We start from the raw sequence: 24,950 nt of genomic DNA, 5'->3' as shown, positions 1-24,950 counted from the left end.
TTCGCCAAGCTCCGTAACGTGAAGGTGTAAGTAGTAGGTCTAATTATATAAATTAGGGGAAAGAAAAAAAATGTATTGCTTTGATTAAGAAAAAATGTATTTACCAGACAAGATACTATCCTTAATGTTCCCAAGAATACACATGCTGCCAAATGCCTCTGCCCTGAACATGCATCTAACGACAAGAAACGGCTTCTCGAGCCCGGCGTGGTGGCGCACGCTTGTGATCCCAGCATTCTGGAGGCTGAGACAGGAGGATTGCGGTTCGCGGACAGCCTCAGCTACTTAGTGAGACCCTTCGCAACTCAGTGAGACCCTGTTTCAAAATAAAGAATAAAAACAGGGCTGGAGTTGTAGCTCAGAGGTAGAATGCCCCTGGGTTCGATCCCCAGTACCACAAAAAAAAAAAAAAAAAGTTTCCTGGAGCCAGGCGCACACACCTATAATTGTAGTGCCTGGGAGGCTGAAACAAGAGGATTACAGGTAAGAGGCCAGCCTCAGCAACTTAATGAGATCCTGTTTCAAAATAAAGAATCAAATCGAGCTGAGACTGTAGCTCAGAGGTAGAATGTCCCTGGGTTTAATACCCTGTCTGTCTCTGTCTCTCTCTCTCTCTCTCTCTCTCTCTCTCTCTCTCTCTCTCTCTCTCCCTCTCTCCCTCTCTCCCTCTCTCCCTCTCTCCCTCTCTCCCTCTCTCATACATACACACACACACACACACACACACACACACACACACCCCTACCCTGATCCTGTTTCCCTCTCAGCTCCCACAATCACTGAGTTTTACAAGCTCAAATTAGAAGGCAAAAATCTTGGCTGACCCAGCCCACAGCCACCTCTCCACATATCCATCTGCAGAGGCCCACGGAAGAGAGACAGCCAAGCCACGTGCCAGCAGCCACGGGAGGCTCCATAGCTGCTCCGGAGCCGGGGAAGCCCTGCCTTCCAGACTTACGCTCCTCCTGGATTAGGACAAGAACCAGAAAATACCAGATGCACAACTTAGGGTGCCCCTGGGTGCTGACATACCCCCCATCCAGTATGCCCTTGAAGGTCGCCCGATCTTTGCAAATCCACTGTTCAAGTAGCTATTAAGAACCAACTCCATGCCCTTCACGGTGATAACTACAGTAAAGTCGTTCAGGCCCGTCAAAGCTGAGCCCAGAGTGGCCAGAATCACAGTGAACGAGTCTTCATGGAGTCCAAGTGGTCCTGTGACAACTGCGTTGCCAAGCTTGTTGACACACCATGAAAGCCCCGTGCTTGGGGGCCATTGTCCTCTTGGCCAATAGACACAGCATCGTGGCCAAGACTCGACAAAGAGCCTGCTGGGCTTTCCACTCAGCGCTGGGCCTGAGAGAAGGGAAGAATTGCTAAAAGAGTCAGCAGCAGTTTTGAAACCCACTCAAGGCGGCAAGGGGCTATAGAAATCGCTCAGACATGTGTTTGGCTGGGCCAGGGTGGTTCTCCTGGAAGGACGCCATGCTGCAGTTTGGAAGCCAGCGGGGCGCATGCCAGACTGTCAGGGACTAGCAAGGGATGGGATTGTAATGTCCAGGAACGAAGGAAGGAGTAGCTGGCGGCTGACACCCGCCACTGCCCTGCTCTGGCGGAAAACAAGGCAATCGCTGCCTCTGCTATGCAGTCTTCTCGACCGGGTCTCGAAAGGTGGCAGTGTGTTGACTAGCAGCTCACAGCTGAGAGTGCAACCACTGCTTACACGGATGCACCACAAATCACAAATCGGCCCGGGGCTTCAGAGTCAGGCCTGGGGATGGAGCCTGGCCCTGCCGTTTGCTATCTACCTTGGCAAACCCTCCATTTCTCCATCAATAAAATGGGATGCAACCACAGGGCCATGAAGATTAATAATCCCCTTACTGCAGAATGACTTTAATGTTATTGGCATAGGAAATGGCATGTTAAAAATGCTTCAAGATAGCCGAGCGTGGTGGTGCACACTTATAATCCCCATGCTTGGGAGACAGAGACAGGAGGATTGTACAGGTTCGAAGCCAGCCTCGCTGGCTTAAGAGACCCCGTTTCCAAATTTAAAAAAATATATAAAAATGGGTCTGGAAGTGTAGCCTGGAGGTAGAAGGGTTTCCAGGAACCCCAGTAACACCAAAAATATAATAAATAAATAAATAATGTTTCATGATATTATATATATATACACACACACACACACACACACACACACACAACCGGGCGTGGTGGCGCACGCTTGTAATCCCCACACTTGGGAGATGGAGACAGGAGGATCGCGCAGGTTTGAAGCCAGCCGTGCTGGTTTAAGAGACCCTTAATAATGTTTCCAAATAAAAAAGTATAAAAAATAGGTCTGGGAGTGTAGCCCGGAGGTAGAAGGGTTTCCAGGAACCCCAGTATTATCTTCCTAAATAAATAAATAAATAAATATTGATGATATATATTTTAAAAATATATACATATGTGTATGTATGCATATACACATGTATAAGTATATATAGAGTATATATATATATATACATACTATAAACATATAGTATATATTTGTGTGTGTGTCTGTGTGTCTGTGTGTGTGTGTGTGTTTTACTTGGGATTAAACCCAGGGCATTCTCCCTCTGAGCTATACTCCCCAGCCCACATTATTTTTATTTTGAAACAAGGGTCTAAGCAAGTTTCTGACATGGGCCTCCAACCTATCATCCTCCCATCTCAGCCTCCCAAGTACTGGGATTATAGTCATGCCCCGGCACATCTGGCTCCATTCTGTGTTTTTAAGAAGTGTTCAAATTATTCTGTGATTGAAGATGGATTTGGGGGGCCCTGATTTCGTTCTTTGGTTTGCTCTGTAAAATTTTGGGCGGGCTTTATCTTTCAGGAGATTGCATGGAAGAAGATTCTTGGGCACTGGGATGCACTAGGTTTGGGTTTGAACCTCCAAGCACTTAAATATCCGAAAACAGGAGTCCCTGAAGCTGCTGCAGCCCCTGGGCGACCGATGCCCTCTGAGTGATGGGCACAGTGGGCCCAACCAAGCAAGTTCTCACTCTGGCATTTCTTAATACTCTATTGGGAAATAATCTAAATGTTATAATTGTGCCGAGTTCTACAAATGTGCACTATTGAAAGTGTCATTATAAATAATTTACATTATTTACAGTTTAAAACTATTGCATTTCTTTAATTATTAATATGTTTGACCTTTTCTTTTTTTTTCTTTCTTTTTTTTTTTCTTTGATGTGTGTGCGTGACACTGGGCCATGAACCCGGAGGCATTCTACTTCAAGCTACACCCCCAGTCCTATTTAATTTGTTTTATTTTGAAAAAGAGTTGCTGAGGCTGACCAAGAACCTGTGACCCTCCTGTCTCAGTCGCCCAAGTATTGGATTAATAGCCTCTGCCCATCTGCATTTCTTTATTTATTAATACATTTGACCTTTTCCCGTAACCTGTTGAATCTTCTCTCTGTCTTGCAGATTGATTCAGAGCCTTTGCTCAAATTCTTAAGCAGGATTCATTTTTATTGATTTTGAACAGCTCATTGCATGTTAAGGATCAACTCGTGTTTTTCCCACAGACAAATTTCCAATCTCATTAACTTTTATATTTTTTTAATTTATAAAAGAAGTTTTAACATTTTTGTGTAGCTAAGGGTATTAGGTTTTGTAACTACTTTTATTGCTTTTAGGCTTAGAACATTTCCCCCCACTTCAAAATTTGTTAAGCATGTGCCTTTATTTTCTTACATTTCTTTGGGTGTGGTTATCTTTCTTTCCCGGTGCATTTATAATTTCTGGTAAAGGGTTTAAGTATTGTAAAATACTTAGAAAACATTTAGAAAATGTTTTCTAAATCAAAACCCACACTGGCCAGGCTGAGACAGTCTCTCTACAACTTAGTGAGACCCTGTTTCAAAATAAAAAATAAAATATACAGCTGGGGGCGTGTCTTGGAGGTAGAATGCCCCTGGGTTCAATCCTCAGCACCACATACACATGCGCACATATGTGCGCGCGTACACACACACACACACACACACACACACACACACCTCAGACTGCAAATGACACTTAAGAGTTTGCATTGCATAAAGCAATGAACCTTGTAGAAAACTTACAACATACAGAAAGGCTGTGAAGCCTGAACACGTCACTTTGATGTGACTAAAACTTTGGGGGGGGATCCTGGCAATTTGAATCCAACTTTCTACTGGGAACAACTGAAAAAGCCAAGGATAATGTATGCATTTTTAAAACTTTTACAGTTGTATTCCTGTCTCGTTCACATTGTCCACTCTGCCAGGGCCCGTTACATCAAGCCCTCTGCTCTCTCAAAACCACCCTATTAAAATAAACGATAGCTTATTATCAATAGCGTAAATGAATCAGTTCAGGAATGTTCTCCGCACTAGGAACAGCTGGGTGGTAAAGGTAGACTTTGAGCATCAACTGAATCTTTTCACAAGGTAGATCGCTGTCCTGGGGACAAAACCAATAAACAGGAAAAAAAAAAAAAAAAAAGCAGGCAGCTGGCACTCACCTGTCGGAGTTTGGTTCCTACCATGGAGGCACTGGTGTCGAGAACAAAGACCACGTTCTTGGGTAAAGGAGGAAGGTCTTTAGGGGCAAAGTAGTGCACAAAATAGCCATTCAGAACCTGGCAAAGGGAAAAGAGAGCCAAAATGGTAGTGCCCAGAGTAGGAAGGAAAATTACCTAAAGTGGATAGTCTAGGGTTACAGTCTATTATCTATGATCCTCAACCCCCCAAGAGAATTGGTTGCTAATTAATCTGTATAAAGACAGATACCTTTAAAATTTACTGATCCTAGGCTAGGAATGTAGTGCATATATATGCACAAGGCCCTGGGCTCAATTTCCAGCACTGCAAAAAAATATATGCACGTACTTACTGCTCATGACAATCAGTTCGAGTTTACTTTTCCATTCTTCTGACTTTGCTACTTGAGAATCCTACATTTTCCAAGCATTGTGCACACGTAGAGACTGCAAGGTTGTCTACATTCCCCATACACACTAATCCATTTTAATATTCCCATCCTGTCTCTGGAGCAATAAAACCTAAAAGGAAATATGCTGTGGAAGAGTCCCTTTTAATTAAAAGTGAAGATGAACTAAACTTCTAACCTCATTTAAAACATCATAGGGAAAATTATATTATAGATTTCCTTTGCTGCCCAAATTACTGGAGCAGGAAATAGGTATTCTTCGTTTCCAGGAAGGGATCATCACTAGTTTCTCTGAAGACATGCTTTGGGGTAAAAACAAATTTACTAAGAACCAGAAAGATCTTTTGCCCTCTGGTAAGTATCAGAATCCACAAGTCTGAGTCTAAAACAAGTATCAAGCTACCAATATAAAATAGAAGCATGGGCCGGGTGTGGTGGCACACGCCTATAACCCCAGAATTTGGGAGGTTGAGGTAGGAGGATCACAGGCTCCAGGACAGCCTTAGCAAGTAGTGAGACTCTCATCAACCAAGCAAAAGAAAAATAACATAGGGCCAGGGGGTGTAGATCAAAAGTAGTGAGACGCTCGTGAGCCAAGTGAGACCCTGTTTCAAAATGAAGTAGGGTCTGGGAGTGTAGATTGGAAGTAGGATGCCTCTGAGTTCAATCCTAAGAAAGAAAGAAAGAAAGAAAGAAAGAAAGAAAGAAAGAAAGAAAGAAAGAAAGAAAGAAAGAAAGAAAGAAAGAAAGAGAGAGAAAGAGAAAGAGAGAAGGGAGGGAGGGAGGGAGGGAAGAGGAGGTGGAGGAGGAGGAGGTGGTGGAGGTGGTGGAGGAAGAAGGAAGGAAGGAAGGAAGGAAGGAAGGAAGGAAGAAAGAAAGGGGAAGGGAGGGGAGGAGGAGGAAGAAGGAAGGAAGGAAGGAAGGAAGGAAGGAAGGAAGGAAGGAAGGAAGGAAGGAAGGAGAGGAAGGAAGGAAGGAAGGAAGGAAGGAAGGAAAACAAAGCCACCACAGAACGTGTTACCTGGATGTCCCCAATGCTCTGATCTCGACGGACATCATACCGAATGATGAAGTCTCCCAAAACCCCATTCTGGGCAATCTTGGCCTGTTGCACCACAGTAGGCTTAAAAACGACTCTGGCAAAAGTCTCGTTTTGATTGATAACAGTAGACGGAGGAGGCCCAGAGTCATCTGCAAACAAGACATAAGCGTAATTAATAACTGAAGACATATTTTCCTAAAAAGAAATAAGAACTGTTTTAGTCTAAACACGGAGGGTTAGATGTCACCTTGTTGCAGGTCTGCAGTTTATAAGATCTCCTATGGTTTTGTACTGTTAATATCACAGTGTAAGAGAATGCTCTCATTTATTTCTCCCTTTTGACTCCTTTTTAACCTTTTCTTTTTGTGTATGATACTGAGGATGGAACCCAAGGGCATTCTACCTCCAAGCTGCACCCCCAGCCCTAATTTTTATTCTTCATTTTGAAACAAGGTCACACTGAGTTGTTAAGGGTCTCACTAAGTAGCTGAGGCTGTCTTCGAACCTGCAATCTTACTGTCTCAGCCTCCCAAATGCTGGGATTATAAACACGTGCCACCACATCCGGCTTCTTTTTAACTTTTTCTTATGAAAAAATGGTAAACACGCAAAAGTAGAAAAAGGAGAAAAACGAGCCTGGTAGAGTGGTGCACACCTGTAATCCCATTGCTTAGGAGACTAAAACAGCAGGGTCACAGGTTCTAGGTCAGCCTCAGCAACTTAGCAATTTAATTAGACCTTGTTTCAAAATAAAAACTAAAGCCGGCCATGGTGGCACACGCTTGTAATCCCAGTGCTTGGGAGGCTGAGACAGGAAAATTGCATAGGTTTGAAGCCAGCCTCAGCTACTTAGTGAGGCACTCTGCAGCTTAGTGAGACTCTGTTTCCAAATAAAATATAAAATAGGTGTGGGAGTGTAGCCCAGAGGCAAAAGGCCCACTGGGTTCCATCCCCAGTACCACAAAAATAAAATAAAATAAAATAAAATAAAATAAAATAAAATAAAATAAAAACTACAAAGGGCTGTAGGTGTAGCTCAGATGTAGATTGTCCCTGTACCAATAAATAAATAAATAAATAAATATTCCTCATGTTTTCATCACTCAACTTTAAAAGTTATCCATACTTTGCCAATCATTTTTGTCTATTTTTAGTTGAAACTTTTTTCTAGAATATATTAAAACAAATTTCAAACACCTCTCTTCATCTACAAATATCTTAGTATATACCAGTATAATAGAACTTTTTCCATCATAACTACAAAACCACTATCACAAATAAAAAACTAATGTTTGATGCCTCAATATTGTCTAATATTCAGCCTTTACTTAAATTTCTGATTCTCTAAAAATGGTCATGGTATGTTTAACTTGTTTGAATCAGGGTTAAATTTCCTATATCACATTGAGTTTACATTTCTTAGGTGTCATTTAATCTGCAAATGTCCCTAACCCCTACCCCTTTTCTAATACTATACATATGTTGTTAAAAAACTGGCCATCTGTTCTAGGAAATTTCTTATATACTGTGCTTCATGCTGTGTCCTTTAACTCATTCTTCTCTTCCTCTAGTTTCCAATATTTAGAATAGCTATTTTAAAAAAATGGTGCCCAGGCGCAGAGATTCCCATTTCATTGTTCTGAGACATAGCCCAGATAGCAGGACTTTGAAAAATCCCCCATGTTATTCTAAGGTATGTTTAAGGTTGAGAACCAGCAGGACAAGGTGGCGCATACCTGTCATCTCAGTACTTAGGAGGCTGAGATAGGGGGATCCCAAGTTGGAGGACAGCGCCAGCAATGTAGTGAGACTCAGCAACCTAGCAAGACCTCGTTTCAAAAAAAAAAAAAAGTTAAATAGGGCTGGGGACACATCTCAGAGGTAGAATGCCCCTGGGTTCAATGCCCCTGTATTATTACTACACTACTATTACTTCTCTCTCTCTCTCTCTCTCTCTCTCTCTGAGAACCAAGCACTATCGCCTATATTTACTAGTGTTCTGGAAGTCAGAGCCAGAAGGTTGGTAAGATGGAGGCTCAGTGATGTTGACCTACTAGGTGATGAACGCCTCCTAGGTGGTTGCCGAGTACCGTCTACTCCATCACACAGAAGTTCCATAACATCTCACTGTCTGCTGTTAGCGGCACTAGTACCAGTAGTGTGCGGGTGTTGGCATGACCCCCCACCACCATATTATACGTTCCCCATTCATCCTTCACTTAATAGTTTTACCAATTATAGACGAATGCTAGGTTCACTGTTTCACTAGATTTCAAAAGGATGACTTCAAATTTTATTATTCCTTCCATTGGAATTATTCCATAAAGGAAACCTCGCCCTCGCCAATTTGGTAACAGAAACACATCATTTTCCAGAAATCTAAATGTTCTTTAAAGAAGCAAAAAGCACACCAAGTGTGGCGGCACACACCAGCAATCCCGGCACTTGGGAGGCTGATATGGGAGGATCACGGGTTCAAGACCAGTTTAAGCAACTTAGTGAGACTCTTAGCAACCTAGTGAGAACCTGTTTCGAAAAATAAAATAAAATCAAAAGGACTGGGGGTTTAGCTCAGGGGTAGAATGCCCTGGGGTTCTATCTCCAGTAACACACACACACACACACACACACACACACACACACACACACACACTCTCCCACAGTTTCCCCCAACATAAATCTTAGGATATAAATTAGAATATAAATTAGAATAAAAGAGTAGCAAATAAATAGATTTTATGTAATTTGTGAAAAATTAGTACAATGCTAGATCAACAAAGAGCATCCTATTTTTTACTCCCAGACTTCATTTCCTATTAGAACACAGACAATTATTTAGCAGACTATCCACCTTTATAAATGCAAACAGTGGGGCCAGGCGTGGTGGAGCACGCTTGTAATCCAGCATTCGGGAGGCTGAGACAGGAGGATGGAGGTTTGCAGACAGCCTCAGCTACTTAGTGAGGCCCGTTGCAACTCAGTGAGACCCTGTTTCAAATAAAGAGTTAACAATAGTGCTGGGGGTGTAGCTCACAGGTAGAATGGCCCTGGGTTAAATCCTGTAAAATAATAATAATAATAGTAATAATAATAATAATAATAATAATAATAATAAATGCAAACAATGCCAGTTTATGTGCTTAACAATAAAAATTCAAATTTTGAAACATGCATGCATCATAAAAATGTAAAAATAAAAACAGGAATTCTTAATCATAAGTATATGCAGAAGCTTTTTTATCCAGATACGGCTCACAGCCAGAATTGAGGCGAAGCATCTGATGTCGTTTCCAAATCTATTCAAGATGATAAGATGGAATAGGCTGACCAGTAATTTCCCATCTCTAATTAGCAGAATGAAGAAAAGCTTAAGGGCCCCAGCAATTTGTCCTTAAGAATAAACTGACTTCCTTGTGCGTAGGTTTAGTAGGCACTAAAGTCAAAGGAAGTTTAAACATTTCCTTCAACAGAACAATTACTTTTCAGAGACAATTTTGGTGCAACCTTGGCAGGAACTACCAGGCTGAACTGATTCTTGTAGTCTTTGCACTAAACAGGGCCAGGAATTTTGGAAGTAATCAGAAAGCATGCCAAATAGAAAATCATCATTTCTTTTTAGAAGGACAGATGTCTAGATGATCACGTGTGCAATAGCTCTGCTCATCTGGAGGACTTGGAAGGTCGCGACAGCACATCGATAATCGTAGCCGTCTACTTCACCAGAAAGGTTGGAGAACCATAGAACCACCACACAGGAGAAAGAAACGGGGGCTAAAAATAGATCCTTGAAAATAGAAAAACGTAGTAAAAAGAAAAAAAAAGTGGAGTCAATCTCACACTGGTGATTCCTGGTAAAACATCAAGAATGAGAGTCGGGGGTTTCTCAGCTAAGAACTCAGGACTCTGAATCAGCAGGACCCGCATTCGCATACTAATTCCACTTCTCAGTAGCTTTGAGACCCTGGGCGAGTTATTGAGCCTCAGTTTCTCATCTGTAAAATGTGTTGGTAGGATCCGATGAGCCAAGGGTGGTGGCGCACGCTTGTCATCCCAGCATTCGGGAGACTGAGACCAGAGGATCGCAGTTCACAGATAGCCTAAGCTACTTAGTGAGGCCCTCCGCAACTCAGTGAAACCCTGTTTCAAAATAAAGAATAACAAATAGGGCTGGGGATGTGGCTCAGAGGTAAGATGCCCCTGGGTTCCATCCCCAGACCTGCAAAAAAAAAGAAAAGTTCTCTTGGTATCAATTCCACACACACACACACAAAAACTACTGGGATGATAAGCATGTGCCACTGTGCCATGGACTTTTAAATTATTTTATTCATTCAATTTTATTTTTTATAATACTCTTATCGATGGTGGGCGTGGTGGTACATGCTTGTAATCCCAGTATTTGGGAGACTGAGACAGGAGAATCACAGTTCACAGACATCCCCAGCTACTTATTGAGGCCCTTTGCAACTAAGTGAGACCCTGTTTCAAAATAAAAATATAAAAACATAGGGCTGCGGGTGTAGCTCAGAGGTAGACTCCCCCTGGGTTCCATCCCTAGTATTGCAAAATAAATAAATAACTCGAATCAGTGCATTATATTCTCACATCGTAATGTAATTCATACTGGTGATGACATTTCTGTAAAATTTCAGCTTGAAAGCTGGGGAACAGAGGAGACTGAACAGGCATTCTCTGGAACGGTATATAATTTGCCCAGCGGGCCCCCATCTGTTTTTTCCCTTGGAATAACTGTGTTTGTGTGGGCGTTTATACGGGGATTAGGTGTATCCAGAGTGATTCCGGTGGGCAGAGTTAGCAGCAGAGATGGAGCAGCCGGGAAGCACTTTCCACGCAGTGGTCAGTAAGCACTGGGAGGGATGTTTGATTGGCGTAGGCAGCTCTTATCTTACTGGACGTGTTTGAGCACCCCCTGGAAAGGCCACCTGCAGGGATGGTGTGGAGCAAAACTCACAGTAGCACCAGCACCACCTGGGAGCTTGCTAGAAACGCCAATACTTGGGCTCACCCCAGAAACTACAAATCAGAAACTCCAGGGATGGCACTTAGCACCATTGTTGTTGTTTTGTTTTTGGTGTGTGTGTGTGTGTGTGTGTGTGTGTGTGTGTGTGTGTGTTACTAGAGATGGAACCCAGGAGTATTCTACCTCCAGCCTTTTTTTATCTTTTTTATTTGAAAGGGTCTTGCTACATCACTATGTTGCTGAGGCTGCCCTCGAACCTGCAATCTTCCTGTCTCAGCCTCCCAAGTACTGAGAGTACAAGCGTGCACCACCACGTCCAGCGCAGCAACACGTAGATTAACACGCCCTCCAAATGATTTGGGTTCTACCCTTGGAAGACTGCCATGAGCCTTATACATAGTTCGCGTGTCTTATAAAACACAGTCAGTAAAATCTGTTGCATGTAATTAGGTAGTGCTTAGATTATCATGGCGATTCTGCGGTAATTAGATTTGATTTTCTTTATACCGTCAGCGTGTTCCTACTCTGTCTTTTCTTCAAATTTTCATCGAAATGCGTCTTACAAGTGCCCTGAATGAATACATTCAGAACCAAATGAAAGCGCTGGGGATTAAGAAGCAAAAGTTCCCTCTTCATAATTCATTGGACTAGGCTCTTTGATATAAGCCACGAGAAACGATAGTGCATTATTATTTTGGTTTCCTACTGACCTCGGTATTTGTCTGTTTGTGATGAAAATTCATGAGATCCCTCTCAATGGGCCTGTTTGCTGGGTGCACAGAGTGGGATGACTCTCAATTTGATTACTCACCAAAAAGCTGAGCTCCTGACAGTGGCTTCCCCCCAGGAAGTACCAGGCAGTAAAACTGACCCAGTGAATTTTCCGCTACCTTTTTTTTTTAATCTGCAGATAACAATTCCAGAGTAATAACTCTAGAAGACAAATCCTCTTTTTATTAGAGGAGAGGGGAAAAATCATCCGCTAATTAGGTTAGTACCAGCTATTTCACAGCTAGCTACTAGAAAAAAAAATTGCAAAGCAGAATAATAGTGTTTGGTGTCCTTAGTGTGAGCTGGGGCTGTACGCTGATCGCACAGAACATTTCACAAGCACAGAAAGCTGTAGTAGCAAGGCCCTGGAGTCCTGGGATGTGTTCTACACACTCAGGGGAAGGGCTTGGGAGCTGATCAGAAAGGAGAAGCATCTGACCTACTTTTCTAATGAGAATCTCATGTCTCTTATCCTCTTTGTTTCTTTCTCTTTTAAAAAAATGATAATTTGGCCGGGCGTGGTGGCGCATGCTTGTAATCCCCGCGCTTGGGAGGCTGAGACAGGAGGATCGCACGGGTTCGAAGCCAGCCTCAGCTACTGAGTGAGGCTCTCAGCAACTTAGTGAGACCCTGTTTCCAAATAAAATATAAAAAAGGTCTGGGAGTATAGCCCGGAGGTAGAAAGCCTCTGGGTTCCACCCCCAGTACCACCAAAAAAAAAATTAAAATTAAAATTAAAAATAAAAAATGATAATGTTATGGGGGTTTTGTAATTATACATATAGTGCGGTTCCAAGTGCACAGGCGACGTGGACACGGTCCGCGGTGTATTTTGCTCCGCATCTGACGCCGCTCCCCACGCCTCTGACCTCATACACATTAATGAGATTGGTATTGATAGCTTCAGATATGGAAATTGCGTTATTTGAACGGTTTTCTTCCTCGATCCTTCTCTTTTCCCTCCCCATCTTTCTCCCCCAACCCCCTTCCACTCTCCTCCCTGGTCTCTGTCCTTGTTATTCTGAAGTCTCTTTGGTTTCTTACTTTCTAACCTGCGCACATGACCCCCTGGCTCTCTCACGCTGAGTGATCTCACTTAGCCTAAGATGGCTCTGGATCCACCCTGTCTCTGTGGATGACATAACGTTGTTCTTCTGTGTATCTGAGTAAAACTCCATTGTGTATAGGCACCATTTTCTTTATCCATGCATCTCCTGATGGACACCTGGGTGGACCCCATGACCTGGCCGTCATGAACCGTGCTGCTATGAACGTGGATAGGGATGCATCACTCTGGCATGCTGGCTTCGCTTCTCTTGGGAAGACAGCGGTTCAGCTGGGTCACCTGGTGGCTCCATGCCTAGTCTCTTAAGGAACCTCCATTCTGATCACCACTTGCCCACTTGGTTGGGGGGAAGGAGCAAACTATGGCGGCTGCTCCAGTGGGGGAGGCTGTCTTCTCGCTGGCTCTGTTTTAATCCAGGCACTGGCGGTCTCACGCAAGATCACTTCAGTGTTCAGACAATCGCCTCTACTGTGGCCTCAGGGAAATTCAGTAACTGCTTTATCCACCCACTGGCTCCTCCCACCTCTTAGACCCAGCATTCCTCTGGTCTCTCTTCTTGTCTACATACGCCTACTCTTTTTGAGCAAGAAACAAGGTTTCAAGCAGGGCGTGGTGGCGCACGCTTGTGAACCCAGCATTTGGGAGGCTGAGACAGTAGGATCGCGGTTCGCGGACAGCCTCAGCTACTCAGGCCCTTTGCAACTCAGCAAGATCCTGTTTCAAAAAAAATAAAGAATAAAAAAAATCAGGCTGGGGGTGTAGCTCAGAGGTAGAATGCCCCTGGGTTCCATCCCCAGTACCACAAAAAATGAAGGAAGGAAGGAAGGAAGGAAGGAAGGAAAGAAAGAAAGAAAGAAAGAAAGAAAGAAAGAAAGAAAGAAAGGAAAAGTTGTCACCTTTAGAAGTGATATCATAGTATCATAGGCTGGGCGTGGTGGCACATGCTTGTAATCCCCCTGCTTGGGAGGCAGAGACAAAAGGATCGCACTGGCTTAAGAGACCCTGTTTCCAAATTAAAAGTATAAAAATAGGTCTGGGAGTGTAGCCTGGAGGTAGAAGGGTTTCCAGGAACCCCAGCACCACCAAAAAAAAAAAAAAAAAGTGATATCATATCAAGAATTCTAAGTCTATTGTGAGTTTGCAGGCTGCAGGCTCCAAATAACTAGCTTAATTTTGTGTGTGTGTGTGTGTGTGTGTGTGTGTGTGTGTGTGTGTGGTACTGGGGATTGAACCCCGGCTCATTCTACCTCCAAGCTATAACCCCAGCCCTTTTTATTATTTTGAAACAGGGTCTTTCTAAGTTGTGGAGGGCCTCACTAAGTTGCTTAGACAACCTGGAACCCGTGATCCTCCTGTGTCAGCGTCCCCAGCACTGGGACGGCAGGTGTGCACTGCTATACTCAGTTTATGGCTTAATCTTCCTGAGCCTTAGTTCTACTTCCATTAAGCCAGAAGCTCCATGATCCTGAGATCACTGTCAGTGTGTATAAACGCACACGAGGAAAGTGTCGGGTATGCAGCTGGTGCCTAATAGTTGCTCAGTACATATTAGTCCCCATCCTCTTCCCCATCAAAAGTCACATCTTATGCTCCTTGTCTATTATAAAAGCAACTCATCGGGCCAGGTGTGGTGGCGCACACTTGTAATCCCAGTGCTTGGGAGGCTGAGACAGGAAGATCCAGGTTTGCAGCCAGCCTCAGCTACTTAGTGAGGCTCTCAGCAACTTAGTGAGACCCTGTTTCAAAATAAAGAATTAAGCTGGGTGTGGTGATGCACGCTTGTAATCCCCGCGCTTGGGAGGTGGAGACAGGAAGATCGCGCAGGTTCAAAGCCAGCCGTGGCTTAAGAGAACCTGTTTCCAAATAAAAACGTATAAAAAAAATAGGTCTGGGAGTGCAGCCCGGAGGTAGAAGGGTTTCCAGGAACCCCAGCACCACCAAAATAAAGAAATTTTTTTAATAGGATGGGGGTGTAGCTCAGAGGTAGAATACCCCTGGGTTCAATACACAGTACCACAGAAAATAAATAAATAAATAAATCATGAGGGAAAAATATACTTTTTTTTTTTTTTTGGTGGTGGTACTGGGGTTCCTGGAAGCCCTTCTACCTCCGGGCTACACTCCCACACCTATTTTTTAACTTTATATGGAAACAGGGTCTCTTAAACCAGCGAGGCTGGCTCCGAACCAGCGCGATCCTCCTGTCTCTGCCTCCCAAGCACGGGGATTACAAGCGTGCACCACCACACCCGGCTTGGGAAAAATATACTTTGACTGCACACAGTTTCCATATTCCCAGAAGAGTCTTCTCTACATCACTGAGAGTATGGTAAAAGCAACTATCATTGGGAAAGGAGGGACTCATCAAAACAACATTCCTAACAGCGCACTAGCTCAAAGCTGTTTACATAAGGAGCAGTCTTTATATAAAGTGTGATGGAGAGCCGGGCGTGGTGACACACGCTTGTAATCCCGGTACTTGGGAGCCTGAGAATGGAGGGTTGCAGGTTTGAAGCCAGCCTCAGCAACTTAGTGAGGTGCTCAGCAACTTAGCAAGACCCTGCTTTAAATAAAAAATGAAAAATTAGTCTGGTGATATAGTTTGGAGGTAGAAGGTCCCTAGGTTCCATTCCCAGTACCATAAGATAAGTACAAAAATAAAAATAATAAAGTATGATGGAGTCAGCGTTCCCACAAGCCCCGTGAAATGACATGCAGAATTCTGCTGGGGAAGCATCTGCAGATTTTCTTCCAAAGAGAGGATCCAGCACTTCCAATATAGCCTCCAAAGAGTCTAAAGAAGGTTAAGAACCATATGTTTAATAATCCTCTGTATGAGTCTATCTATTTTTTTTTTTTTTTTTTTTTTTTGGTGGTGGTGGTACTGGGGTTTCTGGAAGCCCTTCTACCTCCGGGATATACTCCCAGACCTATTTTATATTTTTATTTGGAAACAGGGTCTCTTAAGCCAGCGCGGCTGGCTCCAAACCAGCGCGATCCTCCTGTCTCCGCCTCTGAAGTGCAGGGATTACAAGCGTGCGCCACCACGCCTGGCTGTGTAGTTCTGGGGATTATATACATCTACCTCCAAGCTATACACCCAGCCCGATTTTTTTTCTTTTCTTTTCTTTTTTTTTTTTTTTTTTTGTGTGTGTGTGTGTGTGTGATACTGGGGATGGACCCAGGGGCATTCTACCTTCAAGCTACACTGCCATCCCTATTTTTTATTCTTTATTTTGAAACAGGGTCTCACTGAGTTGCAAAGGGCCTAAGTAGTAGCTGAGGCTGTCCGCGAACCGCGATCCTCTTGTCTCAGCCTTTCAAATGCTGGAATTATTTCATTCTTTATTTTGGAAACTGGGTCTCACTAAGTTGTGAAGGGCCTCACTAAGTAGCTGAGGCTGGCAGCAAACCTGCAACCCTCCTGGTTCAGCCTCCCAAGTACTGGGATTACAAGCGTGAGCCACCATGCCCAGCTTGATCCCAACATTTAATGACAAAGCCCTTTATATACACACATGACGTAAAATCAACATACTTATGTAGTATTTATAATATATATTTGTGTATATATACATACACATATACACAGATATATACATATATCATAATACATACTATACATATATCTACATACCATACAAATAGTGTATATACTATATACATGGTATAAATATAAATATAAATATATGTAGAATTCTATGCCTATTTTTAAACGTATATATAGTGCATAAGGGTTAGTCTATATGGTTCTATTTTATCTATATGATATAGTATATAGTATAATTATAGATATATGTAGTATTCTGTATCTATTATATATAGCATATAAGAATTTATCTATATGATGCTATCTTGAATGAAAAATTTTATCTGTCTTGTAATGATTCTGTTTCATACATGTACATATATGTATATATATTAATATATATACACACAGATACATATATAGATAGATATAGATACAGATATAGATATATAGCTTTTTTTTTTGCAGCACTGGGGATGGAACCCAGGGGCATTCTACCTCTGAGCAACATTTCCAGCCTTATTTTTTATTCCTTGTTTTAAACGGGGACTCAGTTGAAGATGGCCTCAGTAAGTAGCTGAGGCTGGCCGTGAACCTGGATCCTCCAGTCTCAGCCTCCCAAGTACTGGGATTACAAGCACATGCCACCACGCTCGGCTTATATATGGCTTTTTATATATCAAAGGGCTCCCCAACAAAGGGTTCTCCCATATATATGGGAGCGGGGAAACCATATTACAAAAGGGTCAGAGAGAACAAGTTTATGTTCTTAGTTTTATCCCAGAACATGGTTGTTACTCGCAAATAGATATTCGCCTCCTAGACAACCACAGGGGGAAGAGAGGAAGCCCCCTGCCGCGTGGAGTGTCTAAAGGTGACAAGAGGGGCAGCGGACCATGCCCAAGGACATCGGCTGCAAGCCCGGCTCCTCCGGCTCCGTGGACAGAGGGATTTCCTGGCCTCTGTTTCCTGTGGGCCTTGGGTTTGGCTGCGGTTCTGGAAAAGCAGCCAACACCTGAGGCTTTCACAAAAGGATTTCCAAACAAACACTGCCTGCTCATTTCCCCCTGGAAAGGGGCTCAATTGCCTGTGTTTGTTTCTGTAACCCGCTCACCTGGGATCCAATCAGGCTGCTTCTTTCATCTGCAGCACTCAAAAGCACTGTGAACAATTGAGCAACCACCCTTCGGTGGGAGCAATAAAGACAAAACTCATGCCAATCGACATAGTAATGAAAGAAAAACTGGCCAAACCCAAGGAAGAGGAGAATTTGGTTATTTTCCCAAGTCTCCTGCACACAGTTTTCTTATTGGAAAGGGGTCTTCCTTACGTGCTGATGTTTAGTGTTTTAAATACTGTTGGGAAATGGCATCATATAGCTCTGATAACAGCATACAGCATAAGACGATCATGCACAATTACAGTCGAAGGGGTCCGCATTTGACCGTGTTATTTTATCAGCTAAGTGGTGTTTACCCAGATTTCTTAGCAAATTTGCTTTCTTTGCTACTTATTCTGTGCTCGCCCCTCCTGAAATAACACATTCCTGAGCCTCAGTTTCCATATTAGATGGACTTCTCAAATGAGACTCTGCAAGAAGAAAAATGCAAACAGCTCAGCCCACTATCACCTTCAGTCCACTGAGACCCTCAGCCAGTAGCTAGTGAAATGGAGCTCCGTGAGCCCTCGCAGAAAACAGCGCCAGATCCCTGCAAACAGGTCTGTTCAATTCCTGTGAATTGTCCCCTTGCATGCAGGCAGAACACGGCCTCATAGTTGAGAAAAACTGGGTGGCATCTTACAGATTCAATCTTACAGCTTCCTTATTACTCAATACTGTCAACTCTGACACACCCTTTAGTTTGGCCACTGTCCAAAAAGGAGAAGTGTCAGAAAAGAGATGAAGAAATTGGAATATTTGTGCTCTGTTGATGGGAATGGAAGATGGCACAGTTGTTATTGAAAATGGTGTGGCGGGTCCTCAGGAGAACAACAGAGTGACCTTATGATGGGACAATTCCACTCCTGGGTATACTCAAAGGACTTGAAAGTAGGATCTCAAAAAGACACCTGCATGCCCATACCCACGCACTGCAGTATCACTCACAAGATGCACCAACCGGGGGTGTCGGCAGAGGTAGAGCACTTTCCTGACGTGGATAAGGCCCTGAGTTTGGCCCTCAGTGTCACAAAAAAGAACAATAGTCCAACCCCAATATGATGTATGAATATAATGCACCGATAAAAATTTTAAAAAATAAAAAAATAAAACAAAAGAAAGAATAATAATCCAAGAAGTGGAACTGTCCATTAACAGATAAATGAATAAACAAAATGTGGTATCACATACAATGGAGCAAATCAGGTTTAAAAAAGAAAGAAAAATTTCAATAGACATTAGTATTTTATTTTATTTTATTTTTATTTTATTTTATTTTTTTGGTACTGGGGGTGGAACCCAGAGGCTTTTTACCTCCAGGCTATATCCCCAGACCCATTTTATATTTTATTTGGAAACAGGGTTTCACTAAGTTGCTGAGAGCCTCACTAAGTAGCTGAGGCTGGCTTCGAACGTGTGCGATCCTCCGGTCTCAGCCTCCCAGGCTTGGGGATTACAAGCGGGTGCCGCCACGCCAGGCTGAAAGTAATTTAAACATCCTCTAGGATGTGGGTGAACTTAAAGGACATTATGCAAATGGAATAAATCAGCCACAGAGAGACAAGTAGTGCAGGATCCTACTCAAAAGAGAAATCCACAAAGACCAAAGGAAAGTGGTGGTTTCTGGGGGTTAGGAAATGAGGAGTCAACCCCTACAGAGCTTTCGTTTGGGGAAACAGAAGAGCTCAGGAGGCTGGTTGTGTAACAGTGAAAACTCACTTAACAGTAATGAACACCAAAACTCTTAGAAAGGGTTAAGATGGTACAGTTTATGTTGTGTGCTCTTTTACTACACTCTAAAACCTTTTATTTTTCTTACTAAAAATTTTTTATAAGCTTTTATTCATACATTGTAGTCCCACATCATCATCCCAAGTACTTGGGAGGCTGAGACAGGAGGATTGCAGGTTAGAAGCCAGCCTCGGCAGCGTAACAAGTCCCTGTTTCAAAATTAAACGTAAATAACAAATTTTTTAAAAGGAGTGCTGGGCATATAACAGCATGGAATTAAGACGGTCCCTGGGTCAATCCCCAGTATAAAAATTAATAATAATAATAATAATAACAATAATAACAACAACAACAATAATAACAATAATAATAATAATAATAAAATAAAAATCTATTGCTGACTTTGAGTTCTTCACGGACAGTGAAAATGTGGTAGACACGTTTAGGACCCAGGCATCCAGCTCAGTGCCAGACATGTAGCAAAGGTTCAGGAAAGGCCTGTCCAACACTTGACATGAAATGACCTTCACGTCAGCAAGCAGCTGGCAGGTGGACAGAGCAGCCCTTTAGAAGAACAGAAGAGCCTCAACCTGATCTGTTTGGATGGGTATGGCAGATGCTCTTGGCAATCCGCATCACATCCCCATCTCCTGGACCGCCTCTGGTTCCAGCCACAGGTGCGGGGGACCTTGTCAGGCACACTGACACATTCACACCACATGCCAGACCAAGACAGGAAAAAAAGAGTGGGGTCTCATGGGAAGAGTGGGCTGCTCCCCACTTACAGAACAAAAAGAGGGAGCCGACACCTTTGTACCACTCTCCCAGGTCTTTCTGACCATCCTGCTCACAGGTGGCCTCAACCAACTGCACCCGTGGCAGAACACACAAGAAAACGTGGGTTTTCGTGCTGGCAGTATGAAACACAACAAAACCCACGATGCAGCCAAATGATTCATACCCGAGCAATGTCTATGCTGAACAATGCTGGAAACCCTCACCTAACAACCAAACTGTTCCCTGGCAAATGTACAGAGACTGCACTGAGGCCAAACGGGGGCCGTGCCCTTCCCTCTGCTGATGGAGCCTGGATCCGGGGGAAGCACACAGGACAAGGGGCTTAATGGTGAGTCACAAAGCAGCCCTTTAGCCAAGGAAAGGGCCCAGATTTAGAAAATCAAAATACAGGATGCCCAGTAACATTTGAAGTTCTGACAAATAATAACTATGTCTCCAATATCGCATGGTGCATAGTATTTATCTGACCTTCAAATGGAACTGGGCATCCTATTTTTTTTGTCTAGCAACCCTAGCAAAGCAGGGTTTAATCTAGATTTTTAGACCCAAAGGTGAATTATTAATTCTCTCCCCTAATGCCTCCTTCAAATTAAGCGCTAGATCCAACATTTGACGGACTCAACCAAGGTAAGCCAAGGGGTATTGAGAACCCAACAGCTCTGCCGATGCTCATTTATTCCTTGGTTCATTGAACAGATACTTAGCACTCACTTTGTGGCAGGCACTATCCTAGGAACCTAAGAATACAGTCCTTGTAGCAGCAGGCCATGCAGACCATGCAGCAGCAGACAGTCCTGACGTTAAGGGACTAAAAAAAACATGAATAAAACTTGGGACCAGATTCCACTCAACCTCTCATTAGACATGTATGAATAGAAGCTACTGTGTTAGTTTCAGGTCAAAAGTGACTTAACCTTGCATCATGCATACATGGGAATCTTTAAAAAAAAAAAAAAAAAAGAAAGAAAACACCAACACCTAGTTTCCATCTGCAATGATTCTGATGCAATCAGCCTGGGTGAAGTTTGAGCAGTAGGTTTATGAAAACTTCCTGTGTCATTCAAATGTGCATCAAAGTTTGAGAAGAAATGAGATGGGCAATGGAACTGTGTAAGCGGTCAGGATGGAGGCTCACACTACGCCAGACTGGAGAGGGGGCATGTGTCCATCAACATTTCTACAGCCATAATCTAAACACCTGACCACGTAACTTAGAGGAAAGAAGATTTGCTCATGGTTTAGACCATGCGAGGCCGGGGACCGAGGGTCTCAGGGCATGGCGGAGGAGGCAGAGAGCACATGAGCTGTGGTCTTCACATCATGGAGGCCAGAAGGGAGCGAGAGAGAGAGAGAGAGAGAGAGAGAGAGAGAGAGAGAGAGAGAGAGAGAGAAAGCTCAAAGGGAACCATGTATAATCCCCAAGGCTTCTCCAGCCACACCCTACTGGCTTACTAGGTACCACCAGGTAAATGCATTACAATGGACTTATCCACTGCTGGGATTACAACCCAAATGATTCAATTACACCAACTCCAAACACCAATATGTGAGCTCTTCAAGGGACCATTCTCTATATCACCATTAACAAGATAGAAGTTTTATCTTCCACAGAAGATGGGCAAAACTTAGAAGGATTGAGGAAGGAATTAGTTCAAGTCCAAGAAACCATGGTGGGGACTGAATAAATGAGAAATGAGAGTCTTTTCTATTTCTCTTTTTTTGGGGGGAGCAGATATGGAGAATTAACTCCAGAGGCATTCTACCTCCAAACTACACCCCTCTCTTCGTTTTTAGAAATGGAGGCTAAGTGGCTGAGGCCGACCTCGAACCTGTACTTCTTTGGTCTCACCCTCCCAAGTACTAGGTTTCCCCTGGATTTCTTTTGATGTCCAGACCAAAAAAAAAAAATCACAACATCTTGTGGTTCCATGCTTCATGCTGAAGAGGCTACCATTTTGCAGGAAAAATAACAGCTGAACACAAAGAGTTGGGAATACGGAATGAAGGACAGCAAACAGGGCATCGGTCCACCGCACCTGGCTCTGGGAAATGTTTATGAAATCTCCATGTTCTAGAAGGAAGAGTATCTGTTTTGGTACAAAAAAGCAAGGAAAACAGCTTTCTTAAAAATAAACAGATCTCAAGAGATCAGTGGTCTGGAAACAAAATTCCTTTGCAATACTAAGAGGCCCTGGATATAAACAGTAAGCCACTTCAGCTGATAATCCTGATTCATTATTCCTCCAAGGATAACACACAAACACACCACACACCGCCGCATGGACACAGCTCTGAGGAATTCAAGTGGTTGAGAAAACTAGGCAAGGCTCAGGCAGTTAGTGTTACAGCACGATCATCCCAGAACCTTCTACGGACACATTGACTGACCCCAGCGAATTCATCCCAGAGTTCACAGATTCTCTTGCTCTCTCAATCCCAAGGAATTTTCTTCTCCTGGAAAAAAAAATACTTCTTCCATGTAGTTGAACAGAGGAAAATGTCCTTCTAAATTGTGATTAGAGAAAATGAAATTTTAAAATATTCTTAGTTGTTTGTGTATGTATTTGCTTTTCTTCTCTAATTTGAAGATACTCAATTAGTGACACACTGGGCTAGGTCTGTCATGGAGACAAAGGTTAATAACACACAGATCTGCTTTCAAAGGCACTGTGAAGCCAGGCATGGTGGTGCACACTTGTAATCCTACTATGTGGGAGACTCAGACAGGAGGATCACAGGTTTGAGGACAGCCTCAGCAACTTGGTGAGGCCCTCTGCAACTTATTAAGATCCCGTTTCCACATAAAACAATAAAATAGGGCTGGGGCATGTAACTCAAATGTAGAATGTCCATGGGCTCCATCACCAATAACACACACACACACACACACACACACACACACACACACACACATACACACACACACACCACTTGTAAGCTTATCAGGAAGTTGCAATGTGCATAAAAGGACAATAAATATAAAGTGATCATAATAATGACAATAACAATACTTAAAAATTATTAATCTCTTTTTCTGAGCCAGGTGTATTACATACACTAAAATCTCACCATAGCTCTATGAGATAATGACCTCTATAGTACAAATGCACAGGGATACAATAATATTTTTCAATGTTACAGTCAATAACTAAACTACCACCCACATGGTTTTATATAGCTAGTTAGACTACCTATAAATACCACACACATGGTTTTATATAGCTAGTTAGACTACCTATAAATACCACACACATGGTTTTATATAGCTAGTTAGACTACCTATAAATACCACACACATGGTTCTATAGACATTTAGAATTCTTATAACCACCAGCCACATGGCTATATACATAGTTAGATCACCTATACTACTATCTGCATGGTTAAAACATAGTTAGACAACCTATAACTACCACCCATGTTTTTAAATATATAGACTATAACTACCACCCACGTGGTTATATACATAGTTAGACCACCTATACTACTAGCCACATACTTATATACATAGTTAGACTACCTATAACTACCACACACATTGTGTGTGTGTGTGTCTGTGTGTGTGTATATATATATATATATATATATATATTTAGACCATCTATAACTACCACCCACATGGTTATATACATAGTTAGACTACCTATAACTACCACTCATGTTTTTAAATATATAGAATACCTATAACTACCACCCATGTGGCTATATACATAGTTAGATTACCTATACTACTAGCCACATTGATTATATATATATATATATATTCACTTAGACTAGCTATGAGTATCATCCATGTGGTAACTAACTATATTACATACCTGGACTACTTGTAACTACCAGCCACATGGTTATAACCATACCTGGACTACCTGTAACTACCAGCCACATAATTATATCCATACTTGGACTACCCGTAACTACCCGCCACGTGGCCTCGGCATATGCTGCGTCCCCTGCCCTCTCCGGATGTCAGAGACCTTGGCGATAGTTTTGCTTTCTCTTCTGGATCTGAAATCTCCAGCTCAGTGTTTGCAGTCACCTATAACGAAGGACCTGGTGGACCCAGAACCAGGGAATATGACCTCTTTGAGGATGGACAACCTGGGGTTGAACCTGAGGCTGTGCAGTCACTAAGCAAGCTGTGCGCAGGAGAGGAGCGTGCCTCCTGCGCCCACACACCACCAGGCCTAAATATTTTTGTCTCAGGGTGTATCCCTGCTCCTCTGACCCCACTTGTCTATCCACTTCTCTCCCCTCCTGCCCATCTCCTTCACATACAGCCTGTCCAGGAAGCCTCCTGGCCCCTCTAGACCCCACACGGCCACAGGCCCTGCATCCAGATCTCACAATTCACTCAGTCACTCAACATCCAGCACTTCTCCGCCCTCGATGTCACAACCCCTGGGATCTTGGCGTTCCAATTTTGGTGAGATTTTTTTAATATAACTGTCTCATTATCCAAGTTGACATTAAGTCTTCCTAGTACAGAGCCCAACGCAAGCAAATAGTTATCATGAACTATTAGTTGGAATTGGTACTGACTGAAATTAGACTCTTACTGAATTTTTCATAATTATTTCAATAAGTGGAATGCTATTTTAAAAATCAGAATTTTGTGTGTGTGTGGTACTGGGGAAGAAACCCAGGGACATTCTATCTCTGAGATACCACCCCCAGCCCTATTTTTTTATTCTTTATTTTGAAACAGGGTCTCACTGAGTTGCAAATGGCCTCACTAAGTATCTGAGGCTCTCCGCGAACCTGCAATCCTCCTGTCTCAGCCTCCCAAGTACTGGGATTACAAGTGTGCATCACCATACCTGACTAAAAATCAGAATTTTAAGAGAAACTTAAACCAAATGGTACTACTAGTGAGCCAAAATGTCTGTATATTAAATCATATCTATGGAACAC

The 24,950-nt window shown here is 42.9% G+C and overlaps 1 protein-coding gene across 1 annotated transcript in view; it reads right to left on the bottom strand.

The window, feature by feature from the left end:
- The window catches only part of ITIH5 (inter-alpha-trypsin inhibitor heavy chain 5), a gene marked incomplete at both ends in the record, with an annotated part of 105,525 nt that overhangs the window by 41,204 nt on the left and 39,371 nt on the right, over positions 1-24,950 (bottom strand). The window contains 2 exons of the mRNA XM_080717217.1: positions 4,532-4,648; positions 5,981-6,150. Of these exons, the coding sequence (XP_080573343.1) occupies positions 4,532-4,648; positions 5,981-6,150 (287 nt within the window). The remainder of the gene's footprint in view (positions 1-4,531; positions 4,649-5,980; positions 6,151-24,950) is intronic.

Source organism: Muscardinus avellanarius (assembly GCF_963383645.1).
Source record: "Muscardinus avellanarius genome assembly, chromosome: 20".
Taxonomy (NCBI): domain Eukaryota; kingdom Metazoa; phylum Chordata; class Mammalia; order Rodentia; family Gliridae; genus Muscardinus; species Muscardinus avellanarius.
The sequence above is the reverse complement of the archived record's forward strand: the minus strand, read 5'-3'. Positions and strand labels throughout refer to the sequence as shown.